This window comes from Hordeum vulgare, chromosome 3H (genome assembly GCF_904849725.1).
Source record: "Hordeum vulgare subsp. vulgare chromosome 3H, MorexV3_pseudomolecules_assembly, whole genome shotgun sequence".
Classification (NCBI taxonomy): domain Eukaryota; kingdom Viridiplantae; phylum Streptophyta; class Magnoliopsida; order Poales; family Poaceae; genus Hordeum; species Hordeum vulgare.
In genome coordinates this window covers 203,929,087-203,943,918 of record NC_058520.1, presented here as the reverse complement: position 1 = coordinate 203,943,918, position 14,832 = coordinate 203,929,087, and the positions used below count along the sequence as shown (strand labels likewise).

At 46.0% G+C, this 14,832-nt stretch overlaps 1 protein-coding gene across 1 annotated transcript; it reads right to left on the bottom strand.

Moving 5' to 3' along the window:
* Positions 1 to 10,626: 10,626 nt before the first annotated feature.
* Positions 10,627 to 14,607, bottom strand: LOC123439796. The gene is made up of 3 exons (XM_045116470.1): positions 13,426 to 14,607; positions 11,010 to 11,168; positions 10,627 to 10,904 (listed from the first exon to the last, which is right to left on the bottom strand). The coding sequence occupies exons 1-2, from the start codon at positions 14,549 to 14,551 to the stop codon at positions 11,050 to 11,052; spliced, it is 1,245 nt and encodes a 414-aa protein (XP_044972405.1). The 5' UTR covers positions 14,552 to 14,607; the 3' UTR covers positions 10,627 to 10,904; positions 11,010 to 11,049.
* Positions 14,608 to 14,832: the final 225 nt, after the last annotated feature.

Here is a 14,832-nt window from a genome sequence, read left to right as displayed (position 1 = left end):
CACATTGGGGAGTCCAAAAATGTACCCAACATATTCTAATATGACTGAAATACACACACATGGATTCGCAATTAGACTACGTCTTCTCACACACATGGATTCGCAAATAGGGAGATGAAGATCGATGGATGTGCTATCGGTGCATCGATGGGCGATGACGGCGGGTTCGGAACAACGACGGGCGACGGGCGACGACGACGACGGCGATGGGCTCGGGGGCTATGGCAACGACGACGACGACAACGGCGATGGGCTCGGGGGCGACGGTGATGGCGCGACGGCGACGACGATGGGCTCGGGGACGACGGCGAAGATGATGGGCTCGGGGACGATGATGGGCTCAGGGACGACGGAGATGACGATGGGCTCAGGGACGACGGCGACGAAGATGGGCTCGGGGGCGACGGCGACGATGAGGGAGACGACGACGGGCTCACGAGCGACTGCGATAGTGATGGGCTCGGGGCGATGACGGGCTCATGAGAGATGGCAACGGTGACGACGGGCTCGTGGAGGAGGCGTGGGTCGGCGGCGACGGGCTCGGGTGTGACGGCGACAAAGAGAGAACGGAGGGATGGAAGTTGGTGGAAATTTTGACAACTCCCGCAATATACGAACACATTTGTTCCGGTTGGTGGCTCAAACCAGGACCAAAGCATCACACTAGTCCCGGTTTTTTACACCAACCGGGACTAAAGGTCAATTTCGACAACTCCCGCAATATATGTGAAACCTTTGGTTTCGGTTGGTGGCACCAACCGGGACCAAAGCCACACTTCCGCTGGCCCAAAAGGGCGGGAAGAAGAGTATTTTCGTACCGGTTGGTGGCTAGAACCGGGACAAAAGGTCCGTCGGCCCATTTAATATTTTTCATACATTTAATGATTTTTTTAGCATAATGACCCTTAAATTGAAAGCACTACAAATGAACTCTGAAAATGTTGAAAGTTTGCATGGTATCATCATTTCACCCACATAGCATGTGCTATAAAGTTGAGAGGGTTGGGGCAAAAACTGGATGCACATCGCATACAAAACATACAATCTCTTTCGAAGTATTAGGGTTTCATACGAAAACTCATCTGTGACAAAGGGATTTCATTTTTTTGAACTTATTTGAACGCCAGACTTTTTTGTGTTCAAAATGCACCATTCAAAGACACATCATCAATTTTCAACTATTTCTGACTTCATTTGGTATTTTTCATGCATGTACTGATTTTTTGAGCTAAATGACCCTTAAATTAAAAAAGCACTAAAAATGAACTCTGAAAATGTTGAAAGTTGGCATGGTATCATCATTTCACCCAATAGCATGTGCTAAAAAGTAGAGAGGGTTGCGGCAAAAACTGGACGCACTTCGTGTACAAAACAGACAATCTCTTTTGAAGTATCACGGTTTTATATGAAAACTCATCTCTTACAAAGGGGTTTCATTTTTTTGAACTTATTTGAACTCCAAACTTTTTGTGTGTTCAAAATACACCATTCAAAGACACATCATCAATTTTCAATTATTTCTGACTTCATTTGGTATTTTTCATGCATTTACTGATTTTTGAGTTAAATGACCCTTAAATTCAAAAGCACTACAAATGAACTCTGAAAAGGTTGATAGTTGGCATGGTATCATCATTTCACCCACATAGCATGTGCTAAAAAGTTGAGAGGGTTGCGGCAAAAACTGGATGCACTTCGTATACAAAACGGACAATCTCTTTCGAAGTATCACGGTTTCACACGAAAACTTATCTGTTATAAAGGGATTTCATTTTTTTGAACTTATTTGAACTCCAGACTTTTTGTGTGTTCAAAATGCACCATTTAAAGACACATCATCAATTTTTAACTATTTCTGACTTCATTTGGTATTTTTCATGCATTTACTGAATTTTTTTGAGCTAAATGACCCTTAAATTCAAAAGCACTACAAATGAACTATGAAAAGGTTGAAATTTGGCATGGTATCATCATTTCACCCACATATCATGTGCTAAAAAGTTGAGAGGGTTGCGGAAAAAAATAGATGCACTTCATGTACAAAACGGACAATCTCTTTCGAAGTATCAGGGTTTCATACGAAAACTCATCTGTTACAAGGGATTTCATTTTTTTCGAACTTATTTGAACTCCAGACTTTTTGTGCGGTCAAAATGCATCATTAAAAGCAACACCATCAATTTTGAACTATTCAATTGCACCATTCAAAGCCACATTGCGGATGAAAAGCACTACGAAAACTCATCTGTTACAAAGGGCATTTCATTTCTTCACTTTTTCTTCGCTTGTCTTCTTTGCTTATTGCACTGTATCCATGGATAATCATCATCGTTTAACAGGGTGCTTTGGTGAGCCTTGACTTTGACGGCAGAAATTTCATGAAACTTTTCATAATCTTCAGACATGTGTGTCTTACCCTCCAATCCCACGATGTCTCTTTTTCCTCAAAGAACTATGTGGCGCTCTCGCTCATCGTATGTTGTATTCACTTCATTGTATTTTTGTTTTCTCGGTTCGGTAGACATGTCCTTCACATAGAAAACATGCGCCACATCATTGGCTAGGACGAATGGATCCTCTGCGTGCACAAGATTGTTCAGATCCACTATTGTCATTCCGTACTATGTGTCTATCTGTACCCCGCCTCCTGACAGATTGACCCATTTGCAATGAAACAAAGGCACCTTCAAATCATGTCCATAGTCAAGTTCCCATGTGTCCACTATGTAACCATAATATGTGTCCTTTCCCCTCTTTGTTGCTGCATCAAAGCGGACACCATTGTTTTGGTTGGTGCTCTTTTGATCTTGGGTGATCGTGTAAAATGTATTCCCATTTATCTCGCACCCTTGGTAAGTCAATACAGTCGAAGATGGTCCCCAGGCCAACGAGTACAGCTCATCAGAAACAGTCTTGTCACACATGAGACGTTTTTGCAACCAACTGCCGAAAGTCCTGATGTGTTCAAATGTAATCCAGTCGTCACACTGCTCCGGGTGTATGGAGCTCAGAATATTCTTGTGTCAATCGACATACGGGGTCACCAAGGTAGAATTCTGTAGAACTGTGTAGTGTGCTTGAGACCAAGAATGCTCGTCCTTACATATTATTGAGTCTGCTCCTAGTGTGCCTTTTCTAGTCAGTCTCCCCTCATACCGTGATTGAGGGAGACCAATCTTCTTAAGGTCAGGAATGAAGTCAACACAAAAACCAATGACATCCTCTGTTTGATGGCCCATGGAGATGCTTCCTTCCGGCTTAGCGCGGTTACGAACATATTTCTTTAAGACTCCCATGAACCTCTCAAAGGGGAACATATTGTGTAGAAATACAGGGCCCAGAATGACAATCTCATCGACTAGATTAACTAGTATGTGCGTCATGATATTGAAGAAGGATGGTGGGAACACCAGCTCGAAACTAACAAGACATTGCACCAAATCACTCCTTAACCTTGGCAGGATTACTGGATCGATCACCTTCTGAGAGATTGCATTGAGGAATGCACATAGCTTCACAATGGCTAATCGAACGTTTTCCCGTAGAATCCCCTCAATGCAACTGGAAGCAGATGCGTCATAATCACGTGGCAGTCATGAGAGTTAGGTTCTGGAACTTTTTCTCTGCCATATTTATTATTCTCTTTATATTCGACGAGAACCTAGATGGGACCTTCATACTGAGTAGGCATTCAAAGAATATTTCCTTCTCTTCTTTGGTAAGAGCGTAGCTGGCAGGACCTTCATACTGCTCCGGATGCATGCCGTCTTTTTCATGCACACATTGATGTTCCTCCCGTGCCTCCGGTGTATCTTTTGTCTTCCCATACACTCCCAAGAAGCCTAGCAGGTTCATGCAAAGATTCTTCGTCACGTGCATCACGTCGATTGCAGAGCGGACCTCTAGATCTTTCCAATAGGGTAGGTCCCAAAATATAGATTTCTTCTTCCACATGGTTGTGTGTCCCGCATCGTCATTCGGAATAGATAGTCCGCCATGACCCTTTCCAAAGATTACTTGTAAATCATTGACCATATCAAGTATGTGATCACCAGTACGGAGGGGGGGCTTCTTCCGGTGATGTGCCTCACCTTTGAAATGCTTTTCTTTCTTTCGGTATTGATGGTTGGTCGGAAGAAATCGACGATGCCCATGTACACATTCTTCCTGCGTTTGTCCAAATATATAATGTCGGTGTCATCTAAACAGTGTGTGCATGCGTTGTATCCCTTGTTTGTCTGTCCTGAAAGGTTACTGAGAGCAGGCCAATCGTTGATGGTTACAAACAGCAACGCATGTAGGTCAAATTCCTCTTGTTCGTTCTCATCCCACACACGTACACCATTTCTATTCCATAGCTGTAAAAGTTCATCAACTAATGGCCTTATCTACACATCAATGTCATTGTCGGGTTGCCTAGGGCCTTGGTTGAGCACTCGCATCATAATGAACTTCTGCTTCATGCACAACCAAGGAGGAAGGTTATACATACATAGAGTCACATGCCATGTGCTATGCTTGCTCCTCTGCTCCCCAAAAGGATTAACGACATATGCACTTAAACCAAACCATACGTTCCTTGGGTCACGTGTAAAGTTGTTCCACTTTCTCTTGATCTTTCTCCACTGCGACCCATCAGCGGGTGCTCTCGACTTCCCGTCTTTTTTACGGTCTTTTATGTGCCATTGCATCAACTCGGCATGCTTGTTGTTTCTGAACAGACGTTTCAACCGTGGTATTATAGGAGCATACCACATCACCTTGGCAGGAACCATCTTCCTGGTGCGCTGGCCCTCAACATCACCAGGGTCATCTCTTCAGATCTTATACCGCAATGCGCTGCATACCGAGCATGCGTTCAAATCCTCGTACGCACCGTGGTAGAGGAGGCAGTCATTAGGGCATGCATGTATCTTCTGCACCTCCAATCCTAGAGGGCATAGAACCTTCTTCGCTTCATACGTACTGTCGGGCAATTCGTTATCCTTTGGAAGCTTCTTCTTCATTAATTTCAGTAGCGAACTAAATGCCTTGTCAGATACACCATTGTTTGCCTTCCATTGCAGCAACTCCAGTGTGGTACCGAGCTTTGTGTTGTCATCTTCGCAATTTGGGTACAACCCTTTTTTGTGATCCTCTAACATGCGATCGAACTTCAACTTCTCCCTTTCACTTTTGCATTCTCTATGCGCATCAACAATGACCCGACGAAGATCATCATCAGGCACATCGTATGGTTCCTCTTGATCTTGAGCTTCCCCCATTGCCGCATCACCGTATTCAGGGGCCGGGTAGTTGTCATCGTCCTCTTCTTCTACTTTGTCTTCCATCATAACCCCTCTTTCTCCGTGCTTGGTCCAAACATTGTAGTGTGGCATAAAACCCTTCTGAAGCAGGTGGAAGTGAAGGGTTTCATGGTCGGAGAATTCCTTCGTATTCCCACAGACAGTACATGGACAATGCATAAAACCATTCTTCTTGTTTGCCTTAGCCGCTTCGAGGAAATTATGCAGGCCATTAATATACTAAGAGGTGCGTCGGTCACCGTACATCCATTGACGGTTCATCTGCGTGTGTTATATAATAAAGTGTATTAAAAACTACACAAATCTTGATGAAAATGGAGCTTGGACAAGGAGCTTCTAAAGGAGAAAGCTTAAGTGTGGCTCGGGCATTTCATCGAACACCTCATGTGCATAGGAGGTGATCTAAAGCACCACAAAGCTCTCCCATGGCCAGCCGAAAAAACAGAGCAGTGCACTGCTCTGCTCGCGGGGGTATATATAGGCCAACCGTTGGTCCCGATTTGTGGCTGGAACCAAGACTAAAGGACAACCTGAGATCCCGGTTCCAGCCACAAACCGGGACTACTGGTTGTGGGCCAGGAGCGAGGCACATTGGCCCCGGTTCGTGTCTGGAACCGGGACCGAAGGTGACAAACGAACCGGGACAAATGGCCCACGATGCCCGGCCGGCACCCTGGCCTCACGAACCGGGACCTATGCCCACATGGGTCCCGGTTCGTGAGTGAACCGAAACTAATGGGATTTCATCAAGTGGACCAAAGCCCTCTTTTCTACTAGTGGATGCACAATTGTATGGAGCGACCGAGCATGGAAAAACAAATGGAAGCGCGTCATACGTTCTCATTCCTCAAAGATGACGATGTCAATAGACAACGGGCAAATAGCTCCCGTGCGACGTTTTTGAGGTGAATTGGAAGGAGTGCGACGTCTTTCGTCTGAATTGCCTCAGTGCGACATTTCTGAACGAGGAAATATCCTACACACGACATGGCCCTTAATCTGAACTAATGCCCTCATTAGTTGTTAGGAGCTGGACCCACAACTTATCCACGTAAGCACAGGCCCTACTTGGCAGTGCATCTAGTTATGGGCCCCACTTGTTAGTGCATCAGATCAAACGTGTCCCCGTGCCTGTCCAAATGGGTATCCCTGTCTAAACGTGTGTTTCTCCCTCCTCTTCGTTCCCGGTGGTGATCGAGCGGCGGCGGCGGAGCTTTTGTTCTGGGTGAAAGCAGCGGCGGTGCTTTCGTTCTCGGCGACGTCGCACTTGTGGTGAGAGCCGTGTCCTGTTCTGGTACCCATCCTGTTCTCCTCCGTGTTGAGTTAGATATCGCCTCATCGCCTCTGCCTCGTCTGTTTCCCTCTGTTTTTGGTCGATTTGATCCAGATTGCTGGTTAGGCAATGGAAATCTTCAAGGGTTGTGATACCAACAAGACGAAGGGCATGACTATACCTATCAAAGCCACTTTTGTAAGTCCTTACTCTCATGTCTTTGAACTCCGATGATGCACTTCAATGGTTGAAAAAAATATTTGTATAGTTGCCAATCAGAGCGTTGGGTCACTTCATGGTGCACCTTTCCTCATGGTCGGGGGTGAAGGGCCACCGAACTAGGTACGATGAGGAGAAGCATCGTCACAGTCAAAGACGACGAGAAAGATGGAAAAATGAAGAAAAAACTTGTAGCAACTCACCTACAGGTGAATCGGTGATCCCGATGATATTACAAAACTAAACAAAGGTATGATACAATATCAAGCCTACACCTAGCAGAAGCAAGATCCCAAAAGTAGAAGGAGAAACCTCAGATATTTTCTTCATCAAGCTCTTCACACAACCGGGACATAAGTATACAGAAGGTTGGAATTTCACAACTATTATGGGTCATACAGCGAGTGCTGCTAGTAGTGCCAATTACTATTTTGATTTTCCGGCTACTTCACTCTCATTGGAGATCTTACTAAAACAGATACATGACACCAATGTCTGCTGAATTTGTGCACACCATTTTTTCTTTAGAAAATAAGCAGGTTAAACCCTCGGCCTCTGCATCAAACGATACATATGGTCATCTTTATTAATTATTCCACGAAGGTATGACAAGAACATATATCAAGCCATCCAAAGTCACCACTCACATCTGCAAACTTGATAATGGAGAATGCTCTCACTTCTCATATATCAAGTCAGGCCAGGGTTGCTTGGTTGAACTTGTTTTCATTTGCGGGTTAGTTGATCTCAGCCCAATTCCGAGGACCTTTCCTTGTTGTTATGCCTGCTTTGAGGGTTTTTAGCTTTTTTAGCTGCTGGTAGTTTATGTGAGATGTAAATCTAATGATGTCTGCTTTCTTTAAAAAAAGACTCTGATTTTATCTAAAAGTAGTTTGTTCAGCCCGGACTTCAAAGTAGTCTCCCCCTTGCGTCCCCTCACTCTTGTCGCATGGAATTGACGTCCTTGAGCCCTTCCCCTCGTCCGCGACCTGGGCCACGGCAACGCTGCACTCTCCGGTAGCGCAACAATTCTTTAGTTAACATAGTGCAGCAATTCTTCAGTTAATCGATGTGGAGAAGCGTAACGTTTCGGTGGAGCTCGGCCGACCAATGAAAGCACAGCCCGCGGATCGCTGACTTAGCCCTACTTCCTGATCCAGACCGTCCATTCACGGCGATCCAATGGTCCGGACAGGTGCGGGTTTTTGATGGGGTTTTGAGGGGGTTTGATGGGGTTTTGAGAGGTTTTCAAACGTTAGGGTTGAGCATAAGTAATTCAAAAAAAATCAAAAAAATAGGAAACTTGTGGCAATCATCAATCTATGTGACTAATTCCATAGGAAAAATAAGAAATGTGGACTATGGAGTTTTTAATGAAAAAACCTTCACAAACTTGGCTATCACGAACGAGGTTGTAGGGTTTTCAAAGGTTAGGGTTAAGCATAAGTAATTCAAAGAAAATAAAAAAATAGAAAACTTGTGGCAATCATCATTCTATGTGACTAACTCCATAGCAAAAATAAGAAATTTGGACTATGGAGTTTTTCATGAAAAAACCTTCACAAACTTGGCTATCACGAACGAGGTTGTAGGATTTTCAAAGGTTAGGGTTGAGCATAGTAATTCAAAAAAAATCAAAAAAATAGAAAACTGGTGCCAATCAATTTGAGTTGTTAGTATATGACAAAGTAAGAACATGTGTATTGGTTTTCCAATATTTTAATTTTTTATGCTCATTTCAAACTTGGTCAAACCTAAGTTTGACAAACATTTAAACAAGTTTCAAACATGAAAATGACAAACCAAGCCTGGATCCTTCTTAGTCACTCCAAAATGAAGCTTTTTTGATGTTTTTGAAAGTTAGAAGTTCAACACCCAAAACAACTTGTCTTCAGACATGAGTTTCAAATTAGCTCCAAAGGGGGTAAATACCCCATTTCTAAACAAGTTTTTTTGTCCACCATGTCTAAAATAGTCAAATCAATTCGAGTTGTTAGTATATGACAAAGTAAGAACATGTGTATTGGTTTTCCAATATTTTTTTTAAATTTTTTATGCTCATTTCAAACTTGGTCAAACCTAAGTTTGACAAACATTTAAACAAGTTTCAAACATGAAAATGACAAACCAAGCCTAGATCCTTCTTAGTCACTCCAAAATGAAGCTTTTGTGATGTTTTTGAAAGTTCGAAGTTCAACACCCAAAACCACTTTTCTTCACACATGAGTTTCAAATTAGCTCCAAATGGGGTAAATACCCCATTTCTAAACAAGTTTTTTTGTCCACCATGTCTAAAACAGTTAAATCAATTTGAGTTGTTAGTATATGACAAAGTAAGAATATGTGCACTGGTTTTCCAATATTTTTATTTTTTATGCCCATTTCAAACTTGGTCAAACCAAAGTTTGACAAACATTTAAACAAGTTCCAAACATGAACAAGAGAAGTTTCAAACATTAAAACAAGGATATGCAGAAAAGATGATGGCTCAACTGAAAATAGGGCAATGTTCGAAACAGAGCAGGGGCTGACCGGTCAATCTGACCCGTGGGCTAGGGAAGTCAGCGGGCGTCACATGAGTGTCGCACCCGAGCTACTTATACAGTGAAATGTGTCGTACCCTAGCTATTTTCAGATCTACGCCGCTCTCGCCCCTTCTCGCCCGTCGCCGCCGGCGACCCCCACCAAAACCACGCAATCCAGCCCCGCCGCCGCAGATCAAGTGCCACCGTGCGACGATCATGAGGCCAGGATCTTCCAGCTCGCGCGGCGGCCATTCCGACCGCGGAAACCGGAGGGCGAAGCGGCCGGCGCCTGACACCCCTGACTCTGACCGCGAACGGGTGGCGCGGGTTGCTTTCGGCGCTGCTCGGAAGCGCGGCGCGCGAAGGTACACCAAATGGGGGCTCGCACCACCGCGTGCCTTCGCTCGGCGCGAGGTGGAGGAGTACGGCCGCCAGATGATGGCAGCAGCGCGCTCCTCTACCACGGGATCCTGTGTCGCGAGCTCCGCCATTGCACCCGCACTGTTGCCGCCTCCGAACAGGGAGGGGGAGGGCAGGGCTTTCTGCCGGAAGACTACGTCGACGATGGCGACCTCGACGGCTTCATCGCCGAGGTTATGGAGCGCACCAAGGAAGAGGCCCAGCAGGTCACCGCGCGCCGGCAGAGGGAAGAGGAGCTCGACGAGATCCGCCTCCGCCAAGCCATCGAGGAATCCCGCGCCGACAGGGGGTGGGGCGCCTCCGACTCCGACTGACCGGCGCCGCCGCCTCGTCGGGGCCGCACCCCTGGGGCTCAGGTGAGCCCACTTTTGGAGATCTAGTAGGGGTGAGGTAGGAGCTTAGGAGCCCGTGTAATCGAAGGTCGAACCTGTAATCGTCTCTGGAATATTGCTCCGACAAGCCCTTGTAATCGAACCCTATCTATGTTGCTCTATGTTTGCTAGGAAAATGGATCTATGTTGTTTGAATTCGATCGATTTGCTTTTAAATGCTTGTAAATTTGCTTTTCCGAATCGGAGCTCGCCGGCGTTGCCGTGCTTCGTCGCCGGAGAAGAAGAGGGAGGATGCGCGCAGTGGAAAACTGTTTAACAGTAGTCGCCGCCATCTGGGTCCCATGCCGAGGTGGATAAGCTGTGGGTCCCGCCCGGCTCTACCTAATCCTGATAGATATTGTGCTTAAGGGCCATGTCGCGCCTCGACTATTTGTGCGCACAGAGGTGTCGCAGCAGAGCCATTCTTTCCAACGATGCCGGTTTGCAGTCACTTCATATCAAAAATGTCGCACGGGAGCAATTGACCCGTAGACAACAGGTAACTGCTAGAGTTAATCAGCAAGCAGCAGCAACGAGATATATAAGCATGAAACACTAATGAGTGCAGGGAATTAGGGTTGCAACAAGTCACTGCAGCATAGATTTGCAGTTACACACACACTCAAGGGTACAAGTACAACTAAGAATGCAACAACCGGTAGTGTTCCAGCAGCATTTCGCCATCTGATTCCAAAAGGCCAAGAGATGAGACAGATTAAGCTACTTCACGCCAAAATGCCAAAACATGCAGGTAACCCGGAATGAGCATAACTTGAATTGAGCATTGGACCTGGATGAAATGAAATTTTGACAGAAGAACATTAGTTCTACGGTTGCCTCGAGTTTGGGGCTGAATCAGCAATCAAGATCATAGAGATTGTGAAATTTAGCTCACCAAGAAAACTGATAGGCCTGCTTCATACTCCCCCGCCAATTCATCCTACGAATGTCTGCCTGGTATGTCCCACCAAGTGGTAATCCCCTGGTGATGGCTGGTGGGGTGGACGTGCTTTAGCCTTTTTAGCCTTGATGCCCTTGCACCAGTTAAGCATCCCTACAAAAACAAGCAGTATTAGTCAATACTTAATGCGCATATAACGTAAAATGTGATGGATCAATTGTATGAAGGTGTGATGGATCAATCGTCTGAGAAAATAATGTACAATATCCACATACTCCCTCCGTTCTAAAATTCTTGCCTTACATTTGTGTAGATATCAATGTATCTAGTCACATTTTAGTATTTAGATACATCCATTTATAGACAAATCTAAGACAAGAATTTTGGGACGGATGGAGTATGAAATATAATGGTTGTCATATTCTTATATATTTGTTACAGCTGATATCTTAGTATTCACCACGCACAGTCAGTACATACATTTAATTCTATCACAGTTATCGTTCTCACAAATACCAGCAATTCTCGGAAAAATCAACAGTAGAAGTTAGTCCAACAGTCCATAGTAAGATTACTAGCTAGTATGCCAGCATCAATTTGCTCAATTTGTATGCATGTACTACAGGCTACATGTACAACCAATTAACATGACTGCTATTATGGCCACGTGCACTATTTGCGGGAATAAAACTAAAATACTGATGAATAATCTGTGGTGCTTACTTAAGCACAACAAAGAGAGCAAATGCTCAGATCTAACCATAAATCATTCTCAATAGTGATGCATGAACTATTTAAATATGTCAGATATACATGAATATATAACAACTAACCTTAGATAAAGAAGCAATGCCTATCAACATAAGACGTTTTGATAAGCAGATGCAATTCAGTTTAACCTGATAAGTTCGTAACTCTGATGACAACAAGAAATCTCTTTACATTGATAAGGCTTGGAGAAAGAATGGGACTAGGCTAACAGCTTAAATGCTGCTATATGAGCATGACAGAATGATCTTCCAGACGCAAGAACCAGCATAAGACACATTATCATTACTCATCGTATATGATATAGCAATTGAAGCTTGCCGACCATCTCAGCCGAATAATGCGATGAGATCATGAAAATGAAGGAACGAGCAACCAGTAAGTAATATTTTGGATACCGAATGACCAAATTTTCTCGTGGGGGACCGAGATTCTCGGTTACCACGGTTACCGAGAAATGCTCTATGAAATTTATAATGCAATTATGAATTCGAATTTTTAAAATTAGAAATACAAAACACTTGAACATGAGGATACCGAATGACCAAATTTTCTCATGGGGGACCGAGATTCTCGGTTACCACGGTTACCGAGAAATGCTGTATGAAATTTATAATGCAATTATGAATTCGAATTTTTAAAATTAGAAATACAAAACACTTGAACATGAGGATACCGAATGACCAAATTTTCTCATGGGGGACCGAGATTCTCGGTTACCACGGTTACCGAGAAATGCTGTATGAAATTTATAATGCAATTATGAATTCGAATTTTTAAAATTAGAAATACAAAACACTTGAACATGAGGATACCGAATGACCAAATTTTCTCATGGGGGACCGAGATTCTCGGTTACCACGGTTACCGAGAAATGCTGTATGAAATTTATAATGCAATTATGAATTCGAATTTTTAAAATTAGAAATACAAAACACTTAAACATGAGGATACCGAATGACCAAATTTTCTCATGGGGGATCGAGATTCTCGGTTACCACGGTTACCGAGAAATGCTGTATGAAATTTATAATGCAATTATGAATTCGAATTTTTAAAATTAGAAATACAAAACACTTAGAACATGAATAGATAAGTTAGCTCAATAGTATGCCCCGTACTTGCTCCCTAATTGCTGCAACGTCACACGAGTTCGACTCTTGTTACTGCCAAAATGAGTCGAACCCGGAACCTCTTGAGGTCGGAGGCAGACAGCTACCACAACGCCACAACTGCCCTCATAGGATTATTCAGATGCCCCTGTATTTGGCTATACCTCGAGCGTTTAAATTCAAAAAATTCGGAATTTTTTGCTCAGAATGCATCTTTCTCGTGGGGCGGCGGGAAACGCGGTTACCGCCCGGTAACCGTTTTTCACGGGCGGTACCCAAAACAGAGAGTAAGACTACTGAACATATGGTTAGAACTGAAGCGTATAAAATGTGCCCCAGAAATTTTATGACAGTTCACACTGATCCCTCTTACAGATGCATATTCAAACCAAAGAGACATATAGGAAGAGATCACATGATATTTGCAAGGAAGTACTCCTACAGAGCTAGCTAGTACGGCAGATGAGCATGATCAATGGACAAGAAACATACCGGTCCGACAGGACAGGAGGATGTCATTGCATTATTACCTGCGGGGAGCGGGTGCGGCAACTCCCAAGCGCGAACGAAGCGGCTGGCGAGGTAGCAGGTCGGCGGCGCAACTAGCCCATACGGCTTGCAGTCCACGACCTTGCGCGTGCGCACGTCGACGCCGAAGAGTTGCGTCTCCAGGAAGAAGTAGACGACGCAAGGGTTCTTGGGGTGGATGAGCGCAAGCACGGGCATCTCCTTGGGCAGCCTGGTGGCCTTGTAGCTCTTATCGCCCCAGATCTCCGCAAACGTCGCCTCCTGCTCCAGCGTCCACTCCGTCGAGTCCGGATCGGCCAGCGTCCAAACGGCGACCTTGGGAGCGTCGGCGCTGCTGCGAGCGTACGTGTCAACGAACCGCAGCTTGCCATCGCTCACGCCCACGTAGCGGTACTTGTCGGTGACACCCCAGCCTTCCCTGCACTTGAGGACGCTCCCCGGCGGGAAGGGAACGAAGCCCAGGACCGGCTTGTCCGCGAAGGGGTCGCAGTTGATGACGCCCCATGAGAGGTCGACCCACCAGAGCCTCCCGTGGTGAGCGACCACGCCGATGGGAACCAGCGGGCGTGGCGGGAGCGGGTAGTGGACGCGCTTCTCGACCCACTCCCCGACCTCTGTGGAGAAGCAGAGGAGCGTGGCTTTGTCCGCGCCGATGATGGGCTGGAGCTCCGCGACCATGTAGTGGCCGCCACCCCCGGGCGAGACGAGAAGGCCGAGGAGGGCCTGGTGCAGGATGGTGTTGGGGGGCTCCGGGTCAGGGAGGTGGAACGCCGTCCCCGGGGCGGCAGTGGCGTCGAGGACGAAGTAGCGCGAGGTGGACAATTTCCAGTACACGCCCTGGCTGGCGGGACCTTCGAGGATTTGGCGGCTGGGCGGACGGCTCAGGTTGGCCTGGAGGAGGAGCAGGCCGGAAGGGTCGGTAGCGAGGACGAAGGGGAAGTGGTGGGGCGAGGCGGCTTCCGGGAAGACGCGCTGGGAGACGTTGAGGATGGAGACGCCCGGCGGCGCGGTGAGCGCGAGGGAGGCGTCGCCCCCGCCGGCCGTTGCGGAGACGCGCGGGATGCTGCCTAGGATGAGCCACGACGACGGCGGCAGCGGCGGGCGGGAGGAGGAGGAGGGAGGCGCCATTTGGGGGTGGGCTGGGCTCGCAACGGAACGGGAAGGAGTGGTGTGGTGGTGGGTGGTAAAGAGGGGGCGCAGAGCTGAGCGAGCTGCGGGAAGAGAAAAGATAGCAGCCTTTGAAGTTTGAACGCCGCGTCCTCTCAAATGCTTTGTGTTGTCATTTACTTTGTCGTTTTGCTCACTGTCTTTCTACTCTTCAACGACAAGACACGGGAATGGAGATGGGACTCGACGGCCCAAAAATCATTAACGCCTCGTTTGGCACGGGAGATTCAGAAGATTTCAAG